This window comes from Oncorhynchus mykiss, chromosome 25 (genome assembly GCF_057628025.1).
Source record: "Oncorhynchus mykiss isolate SJ-2025 chromosome 25, ASM5762802v1, whole genome shotgun sequence".
NCBI classification, from domain to species: Eukaryota; Metazoa; Chordata; class Actinopteri; order Salmoniformes; family Salmonidae; genus Oncorhynchus; species Oncorhynchus mykiss.
Window position 1 is genome coordinate 71169558 of NC_143046.1, and position 22286 is coordinate 71191843.

The 22286-nt window shown below is 42.5% G+C and overlaps 2 protein-coding genes across 18 annotated transcripts in view; both read left to right on the forward strand.

Moving 5' to 3' along the window:
- The window catches only part of LOC110504215 (fermitin family homolog 2), a 69657-nt gene extending 66216 nt beyond the window's left edge, over window positions 1-3441 (forward strand). For all 16 annotated transcript variants that reach the window (XM_090220999.1, XM_090221002.1, XM_090221001.1 and 13 more), the window contains 2 exons: window positions 155-296; window positions 497-3441. In XM_090220999.1, coding sequence (XP_090077125.1) covers window positions 155-296; window positions 497-670 — 316 coding nt within the window. In that variant the 3' untranslated portion in view covers window positions 671-3441. The remainder of the gene's footprint in view (window positions 1-154; window positions 297-496) is intronic.
- A 16279-nt stretch (window positions 3442-19720) lies between these two features.
- The window catches only part of LOC110505701 (syntaxin-binding protein 6), a 129828-nt gene continuing 127262 nt past the window's right edge, over window positions 19721-22286 (forward strand). Inside the window, exon 1 of one of the 2 annotated variants that reach the window (XM_021585093.3) lies at window positions 19721-20010. The gene's annotated coding sequence lies outside the window, so the exon portion shown is untranslated. The remainder of the gene's footprint in view (window positions 20011-22286) is intronic. The other variant, XM_021585092.3, reaches the window with a different exon arrangement.

Sequence of the window (22286 nt, forward strand, 5' to 3'; positions counted from 1 at the left end):
TCTGCCCACCTGCCTCTGTGTTTGGGATTGTTCTTTTACAGCAAACAGAGATTTTGTCAGATTTCAAAGATGCATGGTTGAAAATCAATAAGCTTATTACTTCCAATAAGCACATTCCAAGCAGTGAGCTCACTTGGAATTCTGTAATTGACAGATTCCAGGGTGGGAAGAGGGACGAGCTGATTGGCATCACCTACAACCGTCTCATCCGGATGGATGCCAGCACCGGAGACGCCATCAAGACCTGGAGGTTTGCCAACATGAAGCAGTGGAATGTCAACTGGGAGATCAAGATGGTATGGATTTCAGCTTATAGACCAGAAAAATAAACTGTTTTAAAGACGAGGCATTTAATACTCTGAACAGATACCACCAATTTGTTTTAGCTTCATCTTGGCTTGGCATTTCACATGGTTAGTACATTTTAAAAGGAGAATCTCTGTTCTCTGTTGTAGATTCCTATAGTTTTAACTGTGTGATCATTCTGTGGCCCTAGGTGACGGTGGAGTTTGCAGATGAGCCTAGCCTGGCTTTCATATGTGCGGAGGTGGACTGTAAGGTGGTACATGAGTTCATCGGAGGCTACATCTTCCTGTCCACGCGCGCCAAAGACCAGAACGAGTCTCTGGACGAGGAGATGTTCTACAAGCTGACCAGCGGCTGGGTCTGAGTCTGACTACTTGACCCCCTGGGTCAGAGTTTAGGGTAAAGAGGGGAGGGAGGGTGGTGGCTAAATCAAATGGGTTTATTTTATTTGTTATAAAGTTTTGGTGGTTTTAAATGGAACCATGCTTTAGAGCCCAATGCAGCCACCCATTATTGCCATTGTTGTTAAGAAGCTGATGCCCTTTATTTTTGTTGCATTAACACTAATATTCTGCGCAACGCTGCAGCCCAGACTAACTCCAAACCCTGCCTGTGGCTCCCCCATCGCCCACATTATTTGACAGGAAGTTGGGAGTCGTCCCCCTCCCATGACCCCTCTCCACTCACCCATCCCTCTCCAATGCACTGGGGACAGCAGCCTCTTCCTCAAGCAGCTATCACAAAGCTAGGTCCATGAGAACCTATCACATGTCATCAGGAGACCTCTCCATTCCAAAGACTATTTCTTAATCCCCCCTTCTACTCTGACTCCCCTGAAGGAACTGATCAAATTGACCCTTCAACCTCATCGTAATCCGACCAGCCCACAAAACCATATATCAGTTCGTATGAAGAATCACATTATTTATTTATCCCTGTTTTGTTTTATTGTTGTCATTTTGGTGAGGTGTGGTACTGTTCGGGGTCTTTGAAGTGGTGTGTTGTGGTTTGTGTACTGCCTGACATCCTGTGTTATGATACTGTCTAATTTATGCTGCAGAGTGCCACCTCACTCTCACGTTTTGTACATCCACATTCACTCAGTCTGGTGTGACTATAGGCCGTAGTAATCCGCAGAGTAAGAGTATCGGCAAAACAGTGACACGCTTTTACTTTCTCAGCAGAGACAGGAAGTGATGTGAGGTCATTTCCTTCCGTCGTTAAGGAAAGGCTAAGGAACGCAGAGCTCATGGAGAGAATTGGGCACTGTGTCCTCTCCACTCGATGAAGGATTCTCACTTTGATCTAACTAGTCCATATGAAGTCACACTTCCGCAGTAAGCACTTCTCCAGTATATGTATGATCCCTGGTCACACTTTATTTGGATAGTCTGGATTTTCCATCTGTGGATGCTCTACAGATGGCCATGCTATCTGTTGATAAGCAATTCCTTGCTGAGGTAACAGTTAGGGTAATAGTTAAGTGTAGAATTAGGGTTAGGGGAGTCTGTAGCGCATCCCTTAATGAATAAGCTGTAGTTCAATTCATTGTTCTTTTTGTCTGAGCATACCTCCAGTGAGTGTCTCCTATCCTCTGTGTGAAACACTACATACAACAGCTAACAAGTGTGCTTGGAGAGTTTAAACAGCCTTGGTATACACCTACTGTAGCGCTTCTCTTGTCTGCATTAGTTAACATGTCAGCACAACAGGAGCTCAAGCAGGGTGAATGTCCTGTAGTTTCTTATCTGTAAACTGCTGAATAACCATGCCTAGTTCTCATAGCTACTCTCAAGGTTGAAGGGGTCACTCAAGGATACTCTGTTTGAGATGGAATTTTAATGGGTATCATGGGCAAGTTCTGAGGCAATTACTGAAAATGTAAGTAAGAATGTTGTCATGGAACATGTGGTGCCCAAATGATTTGGCTCAGATACATACTTCCAGCCATATAGGGTTGTCCAGCGTCCACAGCATGAAGGAAAGACCTCCGCTCTGCCTTGAGACTCAGACCCTTGCAAATGCATTGTGCGTGTGTAGTACAGCTGGAGGGATACTACCATTTAATAACAGCATTCCCAAGTGCAGCCTCTTTTTTAAATGCCATTCTTTATCTTACACCATATAGTGTTATTATTCAGCATCATTATCATTATTACGCACCAGCAACAGGTCACCAAGTTTGAAGAATTAATTATGCAAAGTCTTTTTTTCTTTGCCCTCTGTATGAACGAACATTAAATGAAGTATTAGTTTTTTGTAACTAATGTAAAAACACAGGTTTTATAGAATTGTACAGTTCTTTTGTTGCTGATTTTTTTTTTCTTGTTTTTTTGGGGAAGTGTGTTTTTGTTTGCAGAAAAGAGAGGGAAAGCCATCTGTCAACATTGTGTAGTATGAAAATGTGTGCCTGCCAATGTTACGGTCTTATTGAGTTTTTAACATGATATAGATATATATATGCAGATATCACTAGTCTCAAACTCCAGGTTGTTTGGGATTTAATTCAGATTTCTCACACTAGATATTATTACCCAAACATTGATAAAAGGGCTTTTCAATGTACTTTTTTCTTGTTGCCTCTCCTATAAGCTGAATTACATTGCTATTCTATTTTCTTGTTGCCTCTCCTATAAGCTGAATTACATTGCTATTCTATTTTCTTGTTGCCTCTCCTATAAGCTGAATTACATTGCTATTCTATTTTCTTGTTGCCTCTCCTATAAGCTGAATTACATTGCTATTCTATTTTCTTGCATTTTGTTTGGCACTGATCTTTCTCTCTAGCTCTGTAAACTACCACCAATGACACATCCCTAGGCTGCCAAACCCTTACTCTGCTGTTCAGTGCCTTTTCAAAAATGTATCACTTCATTTTCAGATTTGATAACTATTGTAGCTTTTAATTGAATAATATTTTTGGTATGAAGGAGACACTTTTTGTTAAAGTAGACCTTGGAGTTTGAGACAAACGGGCCGTAAGTGAACTGAAGTAAAAGAAGCGAACTTAGCCTCGTTTTTTCCTCCTATAACAGTTGTTTGCCTCCAATGTCCAGAGCAGCAGTGCATGGCCGGCTGTTTTCAGACTGTAAAAAAAATGCATTTATTTAAAAAAAAATAAACGTTTTTAATTAAGGAAGTTTCAGTTATAATATTGTATTCCAATTGAGGACATGTTATGTGTTCGTAGACCATTGTTATACAGAATAACATGGACACTGATTTTAAATTGAAATGCTGATATGCTGCTGACAGTAAGTAGAAGCCCTCTCCTTACTATTTATTCAAACATTGAGTCAGTGATCACAAATTACAGACCAGAAAACATCCAGAATACTCGCTATAAAGCTACAGTATTGAATTTTCCTTTTCTGTAACAATTGAAATGGGGTGAAGGTTGCCTGTCTCCACCAGAGGACAGTATGTAACCATCCCCTATTCCACCCTCTGCTGCAGTCACATCCAGGACTGGAGCCAAACTACTCTAAAGGTCACTCACTGTTCTTAAAGGAGCTTCCATCGTTACTTGGCATCCATCAGAAACATAGCGGCAGATTGATGGGGAGATTAAATGTTTAGTGTTACCGTCCATCTCTGTACCCAGGCTTTTGGTGGCCGATCCCCACCGCGTCAGGGAGACAGGGTTGCCATGGAGATGGCACTCCCGGCCACCTGGTGCCCATGGTGTCTTGGCATCTTGTAGAGAGGGGTGGTGGGCTGTGACTCAGACAGGTGACATGGGGGATACATGGTGAGAGGGTTGGTGTGTCAGGGTATGTCTCTTGATTTATACATTGTGATTCTACATTTTGTTTTTTTGTTAAAATTGTCAACATGCACATCATGCGGTACTGTTAGAAAACAAAATGTGTAGCGTTCCGTAGTCTAGCATGTTCATGGCATCACAGTAATATCTGAGCATGTCAAATCCTTTATGGTGACAGTTGAGAGAGCCCTCTTGGGCAATTTTATTCAGTATCCCTCTGCTTGTCAACTGGTACGGTATCCACCCTCCAATCCAGTGCTGAGGTGTGTGGTGTTACTGTTGTAGCTCTGGGAACAATGACATCTACAGGAACATCCTGTCCTTCTACTAGATGTATCAATAGCATTTCAAGAACTATTCAATGCACATTTGCATTTTTCATTGTTTATTTAAGATGTTTGGAGCATGTCTCTCACTTAACTAAAGCACTTGCATGTATGAGAGAGCGTGCGCTTACGATCGGTGTATATGCATGTGTGTTGAATCTTCTGCATGCATCTGTCCTCATCTCAAAACGAGGCACCTATCCCGACGACATTCCCTGGGTCTTCTCCAGAGGGAGTATTTCCATTGTTTGTGTGTGAAGCTGAATGGGAAGTGGCTGTCCTCAACCAGTCGCCACTCCCCCTAGTGTCAAGAAACTCCCGTGACCTCATGGGACAACGGGGTGACGTCCACCACGATAAGAGCAGAAGGAGTAGGACGCTCAAAGAAACTACTCAGTTGAGTTTGAAGTGATTTTAAATCATTTAAACTGCTTGGATTCAATGACACACTGAACATCTCACACCTCTTGTAACCACTGATGTGCCAGCTGTCTTCCATTGTTCTTTATGTTCTAAGACTCATATCTCAGCTGTCTTCCACTGTTCTTTATGTTCTAAGACTCATATCTCAGCTGTCTTCATACCTGGTTAAGGTAATGTCTTCATACCTGGTTAAGGTAATGGACATAAGGGTTGACTCATTGGAACTTGACTGACAATCGATGGTTGAAAAATATGTTAGCCTAGAAAGCAAATGGTACTGGTAAGCTAGTTTGTTATGAAACATCTACATGTATAGCATTGTTTTTCTTGTAGGTTATTCTACATATCAGACCTGACTTTAGATAAGTTAATCAACATTCTTAACTTCTGTTATCAGCTGGCTGGAGATATTCAGCTTTCTCCACACACTCCCACTCATTGAGTTGTTTCCAATGTGTGTACTGCTTGCATTCCCTCATGACTACATCAATAGACCTACACCAGACCAGTATAGACAAACCAGTGATCAATTAAAAACAGTCATTCTATGGAACTGGTAAATTATTTCACATCTTACAATACTTCCCTTATTGGGGAAACATGTTTTTATTGTTGTCCAGATGCTGCCTTAGTAAATACAGTGATTGCGTTGTCATTAAAGAGCGACTCCCTTTAAAAAGCACCTTTTCAGTTTTTGAGAATGAGTCAAACATTTATTCAAGTTGTCAAAGCCAACCACCTCCTGGGTCTATACTCTCCCCTGTGTCAGATCATCTATTTCCAATGATCTATGATGAATGATCTGCCCCTTCACATCCAGAAACCTCTAACAGCCCCCTCCATCAAAACATAGTAGGAAATAAGTTCAGTCTCCACCATTCATCCCGGTTCCAGCACCCTGTGTCACGTTAGCCCCCTGCAGTGTGGATATGAGAACATCTCAATGTGACACCTGCAATAAAGACCAAATCGGACATTGGATCCTCAGCTCTTTGTTAAACCCAGGGGCTGTCTGGCTATTGGTCTGCTAAATTAGCTGGCAGGCCAGTTATCTGGCTGCAAAACAATAAAGGGGGCAGAACTGAGTGGCTTGCTGCCTGCTGGGGACAGGGAGATGTAAAGCCTATACCTTCAGCTGAATTTTTATTTTTATTTTACCTTTATTTAACCAGGCAAGTCAGTTAAGAACAAATTCTTATTTTCAATGACGGCCTGGGAACAGTGGGTTAACTGCCTGTTCAGGGGCAGAACGACAGATTTGTACCTTGTCAGCTCGGGGGTTTGAACTCACAACCTTGCGGTTACTAGTTCAGCGCTCTAACCACTAGGCTACCCTGCCGCCCCAAAATGACTGGTGACTGGTGTGACATATTGAAAATTAGGTGTCTGCCATTGAAACAGGGACACCAGAGGAAAAGCCATCATAAGAACTGTGTTGTATAGACAGTGAGATCTTCTTAGGATCTCATTCTTCCCGAACAGTTTGATTGTTAGAGGAGTACATTGGCTATTAGAGGAGTACATTGGCTATAACAGTCTACTGTTGTGAGGTTTTCTTGGTCACGTCCCTAGTGATAACTAATGATGGATGCATCGTAGCACATTTAGCTAACACTGTAGAAGTAGTAATCTACTGCAAGACGTGTTTGATACAGGCAGGACTATTCCTCTGAAATTCCAGGTTTCACGTCTGAGTTAAACTGCTGCCTTCAGGCAAAGCGAGAGAGATGAATGGTTTTCGCAGTGTTGGCACTATGCACTGCAGGTGAGAGGGAATTTGAGGAGATAACTCTTTGGGAGGGTGCGTCTCATTAGTCTAAAGAGGCCTCTCCTCATATCCTTTCATTTGCTTTAACCTACTGTATTTGTTTTTAGATCAAGGGAAGGAGACGAGGAGAGAACCAGCTTTTGATTTGAGATGTACCACAATGTATGTAGCTTCCTCTCCTTGTTTCCTTTCCTATAGGACCACTGATCTAATAGAGCTTGTTATGCAGAAGTAATATGGTGGACAGCTATCCAGTTTAACTATCAATAATGGTCGTTATGAAGGGAAGTAGGCTATACAAGGAAATAAATACAAATAGTAGTACACAGCTGTGATATTTTAAGCTCATGGAAGTGTGTTGTTGACCTTAGGTCACAATAGGCCTACTAGTGAAGGTCAAAATGTGGGAAATCTGTTTTTTCTGGTTTTGCTCAATTAAAATGGAATCAAATTGCAGCACTGGTCAAAACACTTCCTCTTCCCCGCAACCACACTCTTTCTTTAATTAACTCTTGTTTTTTCTAATCAAATGGGGACAGATGATTAACTTTAACAAGTGTTTTATGTTTCTCACTGGCAACATGTAAAGCTTTCTTCCAGTTTAACATCAGTTCTTCGCTGCAATGTGGTGCCCCACTGTTCAGTAGGCCTATACTGTATGTAATTGCTCTGCAATACATGGAAATTCTCCCAGATGTGTTTATTGTGATAATGTTCAAACTCATTTGTGAGTTTATATTGGAGTGCAGATTCTTTCTGATAAACATGATTTCTATAACATAGTGGGTTATCTAGCACCTGCACATAGCCAGTGTATGTATGTGCACATACTCTGTCCTATTTCTTCCTAATGTATGCATTTACAACTAATGTAGTTGTAAAGCATACTGGACTTTCACTCTGAACATTGTTTTCTTTAGGAATGCACAGTCGTATTGCCATACTGAATATGATCCAATTCTGCAAGCTTCAACAGAGCTTAATTACTTCAAGTGAGTGTGGTGTTTTATACAAATATTATGATTGGGTATTAAACTGAGACGTCCTCGAGCAGGGAAGCATGGAAATGGGTAGACAACATGCAGAATACAGGAAAAGGTCTCTGAAAACAACAATGTTTTTGTCACCTTTGGTTTTTCATCATGCAAGTCAGGTCACAACCCAGTTGGTGACACAAAGAAATGGTTTGGCTATGGGGTAACGTATCACAGACATTCAGCCTGGCTCTCTCCTTTTTAAAGTCATTAAATGGTTGGGACATTAATGGCTTCACAAACCAGCTTACTGTTCACTTCACATAGGTTGACTTGAATCGTAAGACATTGATTTGCGTATGCAAATTGGACACACACACACACAAACACACCGTCACACACCATCACATACACATCTCCCAATTCTGTTGGAAATGCAGAGGGACTTCTTGAACAAACTCCATCTCTAACAAGAGCCAGTAAAGCACTCTGGTGAAATCAAATAAAACATGTTGTTTGATGTACTCCCACTGTTTGGTTCAAAGAGGTACACAACCAAACACACAGTGGAAATTAAGCCGTCATCCGCTGTAAACTATATATGTGAATCTTACATGCAGATCTGATGTCCTACTCTCCCACCCATCAGATCAGTTCTCATGCATCTGATGTAATCATATTTCACTGCAATGACCACGATTTCAACTCATCATACTGATTGAATAAACAACAAGCCACATGACTGCCCTGCTTGAATGGAGCATTTGATCAGTCAGATGACTGAGCGCTGTGTGTGTGTTGAGAGGATGTGCGGGCAGCCATCTGGCTGCATGGGGACATGAGAGGCTAGGAGCAGAGCAGAGGGTCCGGCCATTCTGCTACCCCACTCCCTGTTTACCCATCTCCACAGGGACTGGGGTGCCTTGTTCTCCCTCCACACCCTACTCTCCTTGAGCCCAGCTCCAACACAGTGATGTCATGGGGAGGAAGGATGTTTGTTTTCCACTGTGAGGTGTGTGTGTGACGGGTTTGTGTGTGGGAGGGGCAAAAGCAGGCTCAGGGTCATGGAACCAAGAGAGAGGGTGTGATAGGGTCTGCAATACTGCTCCTTAACCTCTCACAAAGTTATATAAGACAGATGGATACAGTGGATCAGGATTCGAATTTCCCTGCGGTATCGGCGGCTGTGGCCGTCAATGACCCCTTGTGTGGCCCTCTAAAAAAAAAAAAGTGGCCCTTGTGCTGAATATAATAATTATAATTCCCTTCTCCCGGCTGCCAATCGGCGTAGCCTCCTCCGAAGCACCTCTCACTCACATGGCTCTCACTCAGATATCTCAATTCTTATTAGCCAATGCCCATGATGTGATCGGATCCTTCTCACAGGCATCACAGCTCCGAAGTAGGCTACAAGTGAAGACAGACACATCGGGGATGTAACGACGAGCAACCATCTTATTGAATTCCGAGCCGCATATTGTTGATGTTAGAACTATCCACATTTTACTTTTTGTCAGCCAACAAGATGAGTAAAGAACAGCAAAAGCACTAGCCTATGTAAATTTACTATCCCCCATAGTACAAAAGTTGACCTATTCCAGGGATCATTAACTAGATTCAGCCATTGGCCGATATTTGTTCTTGAGCAGATGTTCAGAGGGCCGGAACATAATTACAAATCATTTGCAAACTGCAAATTGACCACAAGAAGCGAAAACGGATATAATGAAGTAAAACCCTGACCTATTCTATTGGTCAACTTGTACTTTTCGGACAGTTATGGGAAGTGATAGATCCCAAAATAATACAACCACCATGCAAAAAATAAATAAAAGCAATGAGGCTGATGCAACAGAACGTTTAGCTTAAAATGTTGATAAACTTTTAGGCGATTTCTTCACATTATAAACTCAGCAAATGTTCCAAAACGCAATTCGTGGGAAAACGTCATTCTCAAAAGTGCACCGCAACTGAGAGCGGTTTCATATGACAGAGATGAAAATATCCTTCAGAAATGTAGATGGAGGGAAGATCTAAAGAAGCAACAAACGTGACAGAAACATGAGAGAAATAGGCCCTAATGGTTTCAATGGCATATGAGGAAGTGTTTATGAAATAATCCCCTTACCATTCCTGTAGTTGGAACACGGTACGATATGCCTCATAAAATGTCAATTGCCCAGGTTTTAAACAATTACGTTTATGGTTGGTTAAATAGTTTCAAAATGTTGACTGACTCCACTCAGATTGCAAGGTGGGTGATGTTGCAGTGCACATCAAGTACTGGCCTTTCTCTCCTATTAGAACAAACAGTGTTTCAAGTATGTTGACTGAATCAAGCCTTTAGATATTATTAATGATCCTACATTATATTTGTCAGACATGACTGGCATTTAGCCAATATATATACAGTACCAGTCAAAAGTTTGGACACACCTGTACTCATTCCATTATTCCATTATTTTTACTATTTTCTACATTGTAGAACAATAGTGAAGACATCAAAACTATGAAATAACACATATGGAATAATGTAGTAACCAAAAAAACAAATAAAAATATTTTATATTTGAGATTCTCCAAAGTAGACACCCCCCACATGTCAGAATCCTTCTGGACATTACAGGTTGTAATCACCTATCACCTACACTTCGACCTGTAGGCTAATTATGTATGTACAGTGCCTTGCGAAAGTATTCGGCCCCCTTGAACTTTGCGACCTTATGCCACATTTCAGGCTTCAAACATAAAGATATAAAACTGTATTTTTTTTGTGAAGAATCAACAACAAGTGGGACACAATCATGAAGTGGAACGACATTTATTGGATATTTCAAACTTTTTTAACAAATCAAAAACTGAAAAATTGGGCGTGCAAAATTATTCAGCCCCCTTAAGTTAATACTTTGTAGCGCCACCTTTTGCTGCGATTACAGCTGTAAGTCGCTTGGGGTATGTCTCTATCAGTTTTGCACATCGAGAGACTGACATTTTTTCCCATTCCTCCTTGCAAAACAGCTCGAGCTAAGTGAGGTTGGATGGAGAGCATTTGTGAACAGCAGTTTTCAGTTCTTTCCACAGATTCTCGATTGGATTCAGGTCTGGACTTTGACTTGGCCATTCTAACACCTGGATATGTTTATTTTTGAACCATTCCATTGTAGATTTTGCTTTATGTTTTGGATCATTGTCTTGTTGGAAGACAAATCTCCGTCCCAGTCTCAGGTCTTTTGCAGACTCCATCAGGTTTTCTTCCAGAATGGTCCTGTATTTGGCTCCATCCATCTTCCCATCAATTTTAACCATCTTCCCTGTCCCTGCTGAAGAAAAGCAGGCCCAAACCATGATGCTGCCACCAACATGTTTGACAGTGGGGATGGTGTGTTCAGGGTGATGGGCTGTGTTGCTTTTACGCCAAACATAACGTTTTGCATTGTTGCCAAAAAGTTCAATTTTGGTTTCATCTGACCAGAGCACCTTCTTCCACATGTTTGGTGTGTCTCCCAGGTGGCTTGTGGCAAACTTTAAACAACACTTTTTATGGATATCTTTTAAGAAATGGCTTTCTTCTTGCCACTCTTCCATAAAGGCCAGATTTGTGCAATATACGACTGATTGTTGTCCTATGGACAGAGTCTCCCACCTCAGCTGTAGATCTCTGCAGTTCATCCAGAGTGATCATGGGCCTCTTGGCTGCATCTCTGATCAGTCTTCTCCTTGTATGAGCTGAAAGTTTAGAGGGACGGCCAGGTCTTGGTAGATTTGCAGTGGTCTGATACTCCTTCCATTTCAATATTATCGCTTGCACAGTGCTCCTTGGATGTTTAAAGCTTGGGAAATATTTTTGTATCCAAATCCGGCTTTAAACTTCTTCACAACAGTATCTCGGACCTGCATGGTGTGTTCCTTGTTCTTCATGATGCTCTCTGCGCTTTTAACGGACCTCTGAGACTATCACAGTGCAGGTGCATTTATACTAAAACTTGATTACACACAGGTGGATTGTATTTATCATCATTAGGCATTTAGGTCAACATTGGATCATTCAGAGATCCTCACTGAACTTCTCGAGAGTTTGCTGCACTGAAAGTAAAGGGGCTGAATAATTCAAAAAAGTTTGAAATATCCAATAAATGTCGTTGCACTTCATGATTGTGTCCCACTTGTTGTTGATTCTTCACAAAAAAATACAGTTTTATATCTTTATGTTTGAAGCCTGAAATGTGGCAAAAGGTCGCAAAGTTCAAGGGGGCCGAATACTTTCGCAAGGCACAGTACATGTGAACTCGGCAAAAAAAGAAATGTCCTCTCAATGTCAACTGTGTTTATTTTCAGCAAACTTAACATGTGTAAATATTTGTATGAACGTAAGATTCAACAACTGAGACATGAAATGAACAAATTCCATAGATATGTGACTAACACAAATCTAATAATGTGTCCCTGAACAAAGGGGGGGTCAAAATCAAAAATAACAGTCAGTATCTGGTGTGGCCACCAGCTGCATTAAGTAGTGCAGTCGATTTCCTCCTCATGGACTGCACTAGATTTGCCAGTTCTTGCTGTGAGATGTTACCCCACTCTTCCACCAAGGCACCTGCAAGTTCCCGGACATTTATGGTGGGAATGGGCCTAGCCCTCACCCTCCGATCCAACAGGTCCCAGACGTGCTCAATGGGATTGAGATCCGGGCTCTTTGCTGGCCATGGCAGAATACTGACATTCCTGTCCTGCAGGGAATCATGCAGAGAACAAGCAGTATGGCTGGTGGCATTGTCATGCTGGAGGGTCATGTCAGGATGAGCCTACAGGAAGGGTACCACATGAGGGACAGCATTGAGATTGCCTGCAATGACAACAAGCTCAGTCCGATGATGCTGTGACACACCGCCCCAGACCATGACGGACCCTCCACCTCCAAATCGATCCTGCTCCAGAGTACAGGCCTCGGTGCAACGCTCATTCCTTCAACGATAAACGCAAATCCGACCATCACCCATGGTGAGACAAAACCGTGGCTCGTCAGTCGAGCACTTTTTGCCCGTCCTGTCTGGTCCAGCGATGGTGGGTGTGTGCCCATAGGTGACGTTGTTGCTGGTGATGTCTGGTGAGGACCTGCCTTGCAACAGGCTACAAGCCTTCAGTCCAGCCTCTCTCAGCCTATTGCAGACAGTCTGAGCACTGATGGAGGGATTGTGCATTCCTGGTGTAACTCAGGAGTTGTTGTTGCCATCCTGTACCTGTCCCGCAGGTGTGATGTTCACATGTACCGATCCTGTGCAGGTGTTGTTACACGTGGTCTGCCACGGCAAGGATGATCAGTTGTCCATCCTGTCTCCCTGTAGCGCTGTCTTAGGCGTCTCACAGTACGGACATTGCAATTTATTGCCCTGGCCACATCTGCAGTCCTCATACCTCCTTGCAGCATGCCTAAGGCACGTTCACACAGATTCTTTTGGTGTTTTCTTTTGGTGTTTTTCAGAGTCAGTAGAAAGGCGTCTTTAGTGTCCTAAGTTTTCATAACTGTGACCTTAATTGTCTACTGTCTGTAAGCTGTTTGTGTCTTAACGACTGGTCTACAGGTGTAGCCTCCTCTGAGGAAAAAAGCATGGGAAAAAGTATTTAAACCCTTTACAACGAAGATCTGTGGATTTTCACGAATTATCTTTGAAAGACAGGGTCCTGAAAAATATAATTTACATACACAAGTTTTTCTTTTCAAATACATTTAATTGGCTATTTTGGTTAATGGCCTTAGTGCCCTGACAGATTGGGCAGCCCTTGAAGGCCAAATGGCATTGCCCCTAAAACCATAAAACCAATTCCAGGCCTATAGGTGTCCAAAACACCTATTAACAATATCTTACAGAATTGAGCAATAACCGCTCTCTGTTTTTCAACTTATTGAGAAATCCTCTCCTACAGTTTGAGTGATAAGTTGAGCTTTTGTGTTTTGTTTCTTTCATCGACTCCACTGCCCAAATCCCAGTCTCTCCCCAGAGACACACAGCTGCCCAAATCCCAGTCTCTCCACAGAGACATACGGCTGCCCAAATCCAAGTCTCCCCAGAGACACACGGCTGCCCAAATCCCAGTCTCTCCCCAGAGACACACAGCTGCCCAAATCCTAGTCTCTCCCCAGAGACACACAGCTGCCCAAATCCAAGTTTCTCCCCAGAGATACACGACTGCCCAAATCACAGTCTCTTCCCAGAAACACACAGCTGCCAAAATCACAGTCTTTCCCCAGAGTCACACAGCTGCCAAAATCACAGTCTTTCCCCAGAGTCACACAGCTGCCCAAATCCCAGTCTCTCCCCAAAGATACACAGCTGCCCAAATCCCAGTCTCTCCCCAGAGATACACAGCTGCCCAAATTCCCAGACTCGCCGGCAGAAATACCTAATGCCCCTTTCTAACCCCCTAGACATAAGGTGGGTACAATTCATTATCAGGTAAAACAGAAAACCAGCAGGCTCTGGACCTCGTACGATAAGAGTTGAATACCCCTGCCCTAGACTCTCTCTCTTTCTATCACACTCACACACACACACACTTATTCCACATGGGAGAAAATATGATTCCTTAGTTTGAGTCTGTCAGAGTGGAGTACCATAGAGACATACAGTAACTCTACTATATCCCTGTCGTTACATTGTACTGTCCCAGTTGGCCCAGGGATAGAGCAGCAAACCTTTACTATACAACATACAGCTTAAAATTTACTAGCAATAATAAAGCCACAGTAAATCATATTGCAGAGGCATGAACAATAATAAAGTGAGTCTCAGTAGACTCCCAAGACTCACAGGGTCAAAATGTGAATTAATTCAACGAACGCAAAACAAAACCATGTAAACTATTGGAAATTGGTCCAGGGGAAGCTTTGAAGGCCAGAGAAATATGGAGCATTCTTATTTTATTATTTTGCAGTGGTATGCCAAGCAAGATTTTTAATTTCAAGTCTGTTATTCCTTTGGGTCAGTGTATTGGTACCAGTTTGCACTTTTCTTCTCTGTGGTTTCCAGTTTAACATAATCCTACTACAGATCTGAATAAGTAATATATTGATCTTGACCTACCTTAGTTCAGTTCTATGACTGCAAACGATAAAAAATCTATTACATATCTAGGACTATAAGTGCTTGTGCTCAGCACTTTATATCTGAATCACCGTTATTTCGCTCAGTACATTTACACATACCCGTAATTTGACTTACTGAAGTGGCGCTGCCAGCAAAACCTGCCTAACAAACAGCCCGTACTGCAAGTTTATGCTGAGCCATTGAAAAGCAGATGTGCCCATAATAACCCTGTAGATTTGTTCTCGATCTGGTTTCCATGTCAGTCACCTCACCACGCACGATGGCACCTGTGACTGGTCCAGCATGCTGCCTCACTGCCGGGGTCCATTACTGTGGTTCCGCCCTCGGCGTACCCAGACTTGTTCTTCTCTCCCTTTCATTTAGGAGAAACGGAAGACATAGCAAAACACCGCTACCGGCGGCTCCCCTCGCCTTTATGGCGGCTCCCCTCGCCTTTATGGCGGCTTCTCTTGCCTTCTCAGCCACTATCTTCTTTTCTTCCTCCCTCGCCACTCCTCTTGCCTTCTCGGCCACTAACACCCCTCCTCCCTCGCCAGTCCTCTCGGCCAATAACACCTCCCTCACTGTGCCTCTCGCTTTCTCGCCCACTATCACCCCTCCGTTCGCCGCTCCTCTCGCCTTCTCAGACACTTTCCCCCTTCAATCCTCCCTTGCGGCTCCTCTCACCTTCTTGTCCACCATCACCCCTCTCACCGCACCTCTCTCCTTTTCGGTCACCATCACCCCTCCCTCGTCACTCCCTCGCCACTCCCATGGCTACCAGTGAGGAAGTCGACTAAACCATTTCATTGTTTCTGCAGCTACCTCCCTCTATCATGCAACATTGAGATGTGTTCTACCCTCTTGTGGCTTTGTTTATAATGACTCTTGTCACGGAGTGAAAATGAAAGTCATGTTTGAAATGTGTTCTCCACAGCGCAACTCCATGATATACCTCCCGCCACCACAGCACACCCTGCCTTCACGGTGCACCTCCTGTCTTCCCTATGACCCCTTCTGATAGTTCTCGACTCCTCCAGATGAGCCATTCCGGCAGCCATAGAGACCTGGCCGTGTGGTGCTGAAAAGATTTGGCATGGGTCCTCAGTTCCTCAAAAGGTACTACAGCTGCACCATCGAGAGCATTCTGACTGGTTGCATCACTGTTATGGCAACTGCTCGGCTTCCGACCGCAAGGCACTACAGAGGGTAGTGCGTACGGCCCAGTACATCACTGGGGCCAATCTTCCTGTCACCCAGGACCTCTATACCAGGCGGTGCCAAAAGTATCAAAGACTCCAGCCACCCTAGTCATAGACTGTTCTCTCTGCTACCGCATGGCATCGCCAAGTCTAGGTCCAAGAGGCTTCTAAACAGACTCCTGAACATCTAATCAAATGGCTACACAGACTATTTGCATTGCCCCCCCTCCTCTTTTACACTGCTCACTGCTGCTACTCTCTGTTATTATCTACGCATAGTCACTTTAATAACTCTGCCTACATGTACATATTACCTCAATTACCTTGACTAACAGCTGCCCCTGCAAATTGACTCTGTACCGGTACCCTGTGTATATAGCCTCACTATTGTTATTTTACTGTTGCTCTTGAATTATTTGTTACTTTTATGTCTTATTCTTGCATTTTTTCGGTATTTTTTTAATATATATTTTTAACTGCATTGTTGGTTACGGCTTGTAAGTAAGCATTTCCCTGAAAGGTTTACATCTGTTGTATTCGGTCCATGTGACAAAATTTGATTTGATGTCTGCCTGGACTATTTTGGGGGCAACCAACTTTAATTTTTTAAACCTTTGTGTGAGTCTTAACACTCAATCGACCAACATGGTAATCCAACGAAAGACCACCAAACTGGGAAAACAAACCCACAGTTACGAAGGCAACCTCAGAGCAAGATGATGCTAAAGATGGTGATGACAGAGCTCCAAATGATAATTTGGCTAAAGGCTTTGCAGATATTTACTGGCTCCTGGAAGAACTACAATAAGAGAAGAACTGCCATACCTCCCTCTCCACTTCCACCTTTCCCTGCACTGGCCAGTCCAGCACAACCTTGTTCCAGGACTGGCGGATGGACCTTCCTTACACTACCTTCTCGCTCCTTCCACTCTCTTCGGCTCTTTTCGCCTTCTCAGTGCATGCCAGCAAAGCCACAACACAACACTAAACAATACATGAATTGCACTAGAACGGTGACAATGATGCCCACAAGCTGTTAGGGCCTACATAAAGCTGTCCCAAAAGCAAAGTCCCAACCGCAGTCCCAACAACTTACCACTGCTACACCTGGCAATCAGCGGAGCCTTGTCTGGCAGGGAAACGGCCCTGAATGACGGGTCGCCACTACCCACAACAATTGCATGGCTTTCTCCATGCTGAGATTGGACAGAGCCTCCTCCCACAGGCTTCCTGGTTTACTGCCTTTAAAGAAAACAGCGGATATGGCTGACTTGCTTAAACAAATCTGGTTTCTACCGAAAATGGCATAAAGGGATGACAAGCTTATAAGAGGCAATCCGTAATTTTGATGAAGACATTCATGAGCGAGCTAGGACGGACGTAGTCAATATAACTATTTGTTCAGCACTTTTGAATTGTACAGTGCTAACAGCTTACTACACAACATACACTTAGTATTACTTTCTTAGCTACAGTATATATATCTCCCTGGCATATTACATCATGTATTCAGCGACATACAATACATTTTTGGACTCACCTTGTTGTGCTGTGCTCACTTGAACAGGAAAGTGGTGCGGCGGTCCTTCATGGGCAAATTTTGTCATCAAAGTCTGGCATTTTCTGGATTAATGGTGGTTTCAAGGCAACTGGGAACTCTGGAAGAAAAACAAGGTTGAATCATGATATCGTCAGTGATCAGCAGGTTGTAGCTCTAGAAAGAGTTCCCGACTTACAATTCTAATTAGTTGTACTGTTTATAAATTACAAGAAAATCATAAAGTGAATATTACATTTTGACAAGCAGATACTAAGATCCAAATTCAAAGAGTGATTTGGTGCAGTGAACAAATTACTTTGTGAATTTGTTTGTTGTACTCAGTCAATTAAAAATGTGAGTCATTTTGGTCATCTGTTTAGATTTTTATGCCTAGAGTTGTCAAAATGTACCACACACTTGAAAATTGCACCAAAGTGAGTGAAAACACTGTAAGCCGGTTCTCCCTGTCTTCAGTGTATAAAAGAAAAACTGTCAGGAAAATAGTTATTAGTTAGAGGTCTCTAAGGAATCTGGTGACTCACTTAGCCAAGCAGAAAATCTGACACACAGCACATTGTGTGGGAAATCCTATAGAACAGCATGCTGTTGGCATGGCTATGGGAATGAACACACCATATCAAGTAAAATTGTATTGGTCACAAACACATATTTAGCAGATGTTATTGCAGGTGTAGCGAAATGCTTGTGTTCCTAGCTCCAACAGTGCAGTCGTATCTAACAATTGAAAACAATACACAAATCTAAAAGTAATATAATGGAATTAAGAAATATATAAATATTAGTACGAGCAATGTCGGAGTGGCATTAACTAAAATACAGTAAAATAGAATACACTTATTACATATGAGATGAGTAAAGCAGTATGTAAACATTATTAAAGTGACTCGTGTTCCATTATTAAAGTGGCCAGTGATTCCATGTCTATGTATATAGGGCAGCAGCCTCTAAGGTGCAGGCTTGAGTAAGTGGGTGGTAGCCGGCTAGTGATGGCTATTTAAGAGTCTGATGGTATTGAGATATACGCTTTTTCTGGATGGTAGCGGGGTGAACAGGCCGTGGCTCATGTCCTTGATGATCGTTTTGGCCTTCCTATGACATTGAGTGCTGTTGTTGTCCTGGAGGGCAGGCAGTGTGCCCCCGGTGATGCATTGGGCAGACCTCACCACCCTCTGAAAAGCCCTGCAGTTGCAGGCAGTGCAGTTGCCGTACCAGGCAGTGATACAGCCTGACAACAGGCTCTCAATTGTGCATCTGTAAAAGTTTGTGAGGATCTTAGGGGCCAAGCCACATTTCTTCAGCCTCCTGAGGTTGAAGAGGTGCTGTTGTGCCTTTTCACCACACTGTCTGTGTGGGTGGACCATTTCAGATTGTCAGTGATGTGTACGCCGAGGAACTTGAAGCTTTCCACCTTCTCCACCAGCAGGCAGGGTGGTAACAGCTGGCATTTGGGAAAAGAGGGCATGTGGTGTGCACATTGACAACATTTATATAGCCTTCTAGGCTACCAGTCAAAAGGGGAAATGTGAATTTGTGCAGAACTTTGTGCAGATGCTCAAGGAAAATTACAAAAGTTTCCAAAGTTTCATGAAAGTTTATAGCCAACAATTAAAAGAAACCCCCCTATCTGAGATATCTACTGCAGCCCTCATACAACTCCTGTTCTGCCAGTCACATTCTGTTAAAGGTCCCCAAAGCACACACAGCAGTCACACCTGGGTCGCTCCTCCTTTCAGTTCGCTGCAGCTAACTGGAATGAGCTGCAACAAACACTCAAACTGGACAGTTTTATCTCAATCTCTTCATTCAAAGACTCAATCACGGACAATGTTACTGACAGTGTGACTGCTTTGCATGATGCATTGTTGTCTCTACCTTATTTTCCCTTGTGCTGTTGTCTGTGCCCAATAATGTTTGTACCATGTTTTGTGCTGCTACCATGTTGTGCTGTGTTATGTTGTTGTCTTAGGTCTCTCTTTATGTAGTGTTATCTCTCTTGTCAATATATGTGTTTTGTCCTAATTTATATTTTGTTTTATTTATTTTTAATCCCAGCCCCATTCCAGCAGGATGCATTTTGGTAGGTCGTCATTGTAAACGTCATTGTAAATAAGAATTAGTTTTTAACTGACTTGCCTAGTTAAATAAAGGTTAAATAAATCAAATAAAAATATCAGATTTTATATTAAGCAAAGCAAGGAAATATGGAAGGACATAGCAAGGAATCTAATTCAAAGTTCAACAACTTTAATTCCCTATCATGGCAATCATTTGTTTACTTATGTTAGAGACTCAAATAAAATGCACATTGCATTTACTTAGGGTCTACTCCACGTGACTAGCGGTTTGGAAGACTTGCTGAGAACCTGCTGCTGCTTTTCTATCGAGACTGCAGTTGTTGCTCCGCGAGCGATAGAGACGCTCTGTCTTTCCTTGAAATACGACTGTTGAGCGAAATTAGGCTACTTCCATGTCAAAAACGAAATGCTACCTTTCAATTTGATTAGATAACAGGAACGAATTGTCAAGTAAAAGTACATTGACTCACGGTAATAACCTTTGCTGAGGCTTTGACACTTGGAACAGTGTCAAACGAGAAGTGGTGAGTTACTTGATAATTACTTTGATCTGTTCTATTTACTCTCGGGTTTTCATAGGATACAAATTTGATATACACATGGATATCAAATGCAATGCAAGTTCAAATGCTGTCATGATTTATCTACGTTTTAGATTTACATTCGTCCAACTATTGACATTCTAGCGCGGAGTCCTGTGTGTGACAGGGTGCGCGTGTTGCTCCGTCTCCACCGTGTCTGTTACAACAATCATCTAAATATATCCCAAAACTTGCTACAGTTAAAGGCTCAACATTTTTTTACGAACTATTGCGCACGTCAAATGATTCATTCAATGGATTATTCAGGATTTGAATACTTAATTTGATGTCAAATATAAATAGCTGTATTATGGTAAATAGTATTTAGGGTTTTATGAAGGCTGTGACTAATTGTATTTCATTGAACGTCTCACTGTCAGAGTGAAGTCTGTTCAAATTATACATAGCAGTAACTATAGAGTCTTGCAAAATACGGCTTCGAACTTCCTAATTTTGAAGTCTGAAGCCTTGCTAACAGTTTTGAAGATGAAGCTTGAGCTGGTGTTTTGAACACTAGCTAAAATACATAATTGTTAAACCTTCAAGTAGCCTGCGATCTTATTTCATTATCTGAAACGGAGGCTTTTGTCACAAGCTACACTACATGACCAAACGTGTGTGGACACCTGCTCGTAGAACATCTCATTCCAAAATCATGGGCATTAATTATGGAGTTGGTCCTCCCTTTTTCTGCTATAATAGGCTCCACTCTTCTGGGAAGGCTTTCCACTAGATGTTGGAACATTGCAGCCGGGACTTGCTTCCATTCAGCCAGCCACAAGAGCATTAGTGAGGTCGGGCACTGATGTTGGGTGATTAGGCCAGGCTTTCAGTTAGCGTTCCAATTCATCCCAAAGTTGTTTGGGGTTGAGGTCAGGGCTTTGTGCAGGCCAGTCAAGTTCGTCCACACTGATCTCGACAAACCATTTCTGTATGGACCACGCTTTGTTCACGGGGGCATTGACATGCTGAAAAAGGAAATAAAAGCACAAATAGTGCTGACTTTGCTTCCAGAGGTAGTTTGGAACTCGGTAGTGAGTGTTGCAACCGAGGACAGACGATTTTTAGTGCTACCGCTTCAGCACTCAGCGGTCCAGTTCTGTGAGCTTGTGTGGCTGTGCAGCTGGTGCTCTTAGACTTCCACCTCACAATAACAGCACTTACAGTTCACCGGAGCAGCTTTAGCAGGGCAGAAATTTGACGAACTGACTTATTGGAGAGGTGGCATCCTATGGCAGTGCCAGGTTGAAAGTCAGAGCTCTACAGTACGGGCCATTCTACTGCCAATGTTTGTCGATTGCATGGCTGTGTGCTTGATTTTATACTCTTGTCAGCAACGGGTGTGGCTGAAATAGTCTAATCCACTAATTTGAAGGGGTGTCCACATACTTTTGTGTGTATATGAAATAGCATGGACAATATTAGGCTATACTGCATAATGCAAGTATTATGCAGCTGCATGCACCTGTATTGTACAAAGGGACGATATCTCATTAAAACATGTTTATCTTATTGATTGTTTACCTGCAAATAATTGTCATACATGTGCATCATGCTAGTTTCATATACAGATGCTTTATACTAAAAACCATATTTTCATATAAACTGAAGCTCATTGTTATGTGCTCATCTGTATATTTAGAAATTAACTGTCATACTATCAAATATCAAAGTCAGGCTATTGATAAAGCAATTCATATGTGTGGGATTTGATGTGTATGACAGTTGGTTCATACCACCCACAACAAACAAAGGGAAAGCCATTTGAGTCTTCATTGTATGTTTTGTATTTGACTTTGAAAGATATAAAAACCCAGGATGTCCTGTTCATATGAAATTATTGTGTTGAAAGCAGTAATGGGAGGCGGTTTGCTTTTCCACAAGGATAAACATAATATTTACAGAGCTGATGGCCAGATGCTATTGTGTAGGAGTAACAATGCAACTCTGACAGCTGATTTGAAAAGGGAGTAGGTAGTGCAGTGTGCTTCTGTACCTTGACTGCTTCTTCTCGCTCTCTCTCTCTCACGCATGCACACAGAGATATTTTCCACATTTTCACTTCAAATACAATAGGGTACCACACAGGATGACCCTATGGAACATTACAATACGGAGAATGTAAAACATAGTAGGCTTGGACGGTATACCGTATATACCAGGGTATTTGGAAATAGCCACAGGATTTCTTTTTTAATACCGTCAATTCTGTTAACTAT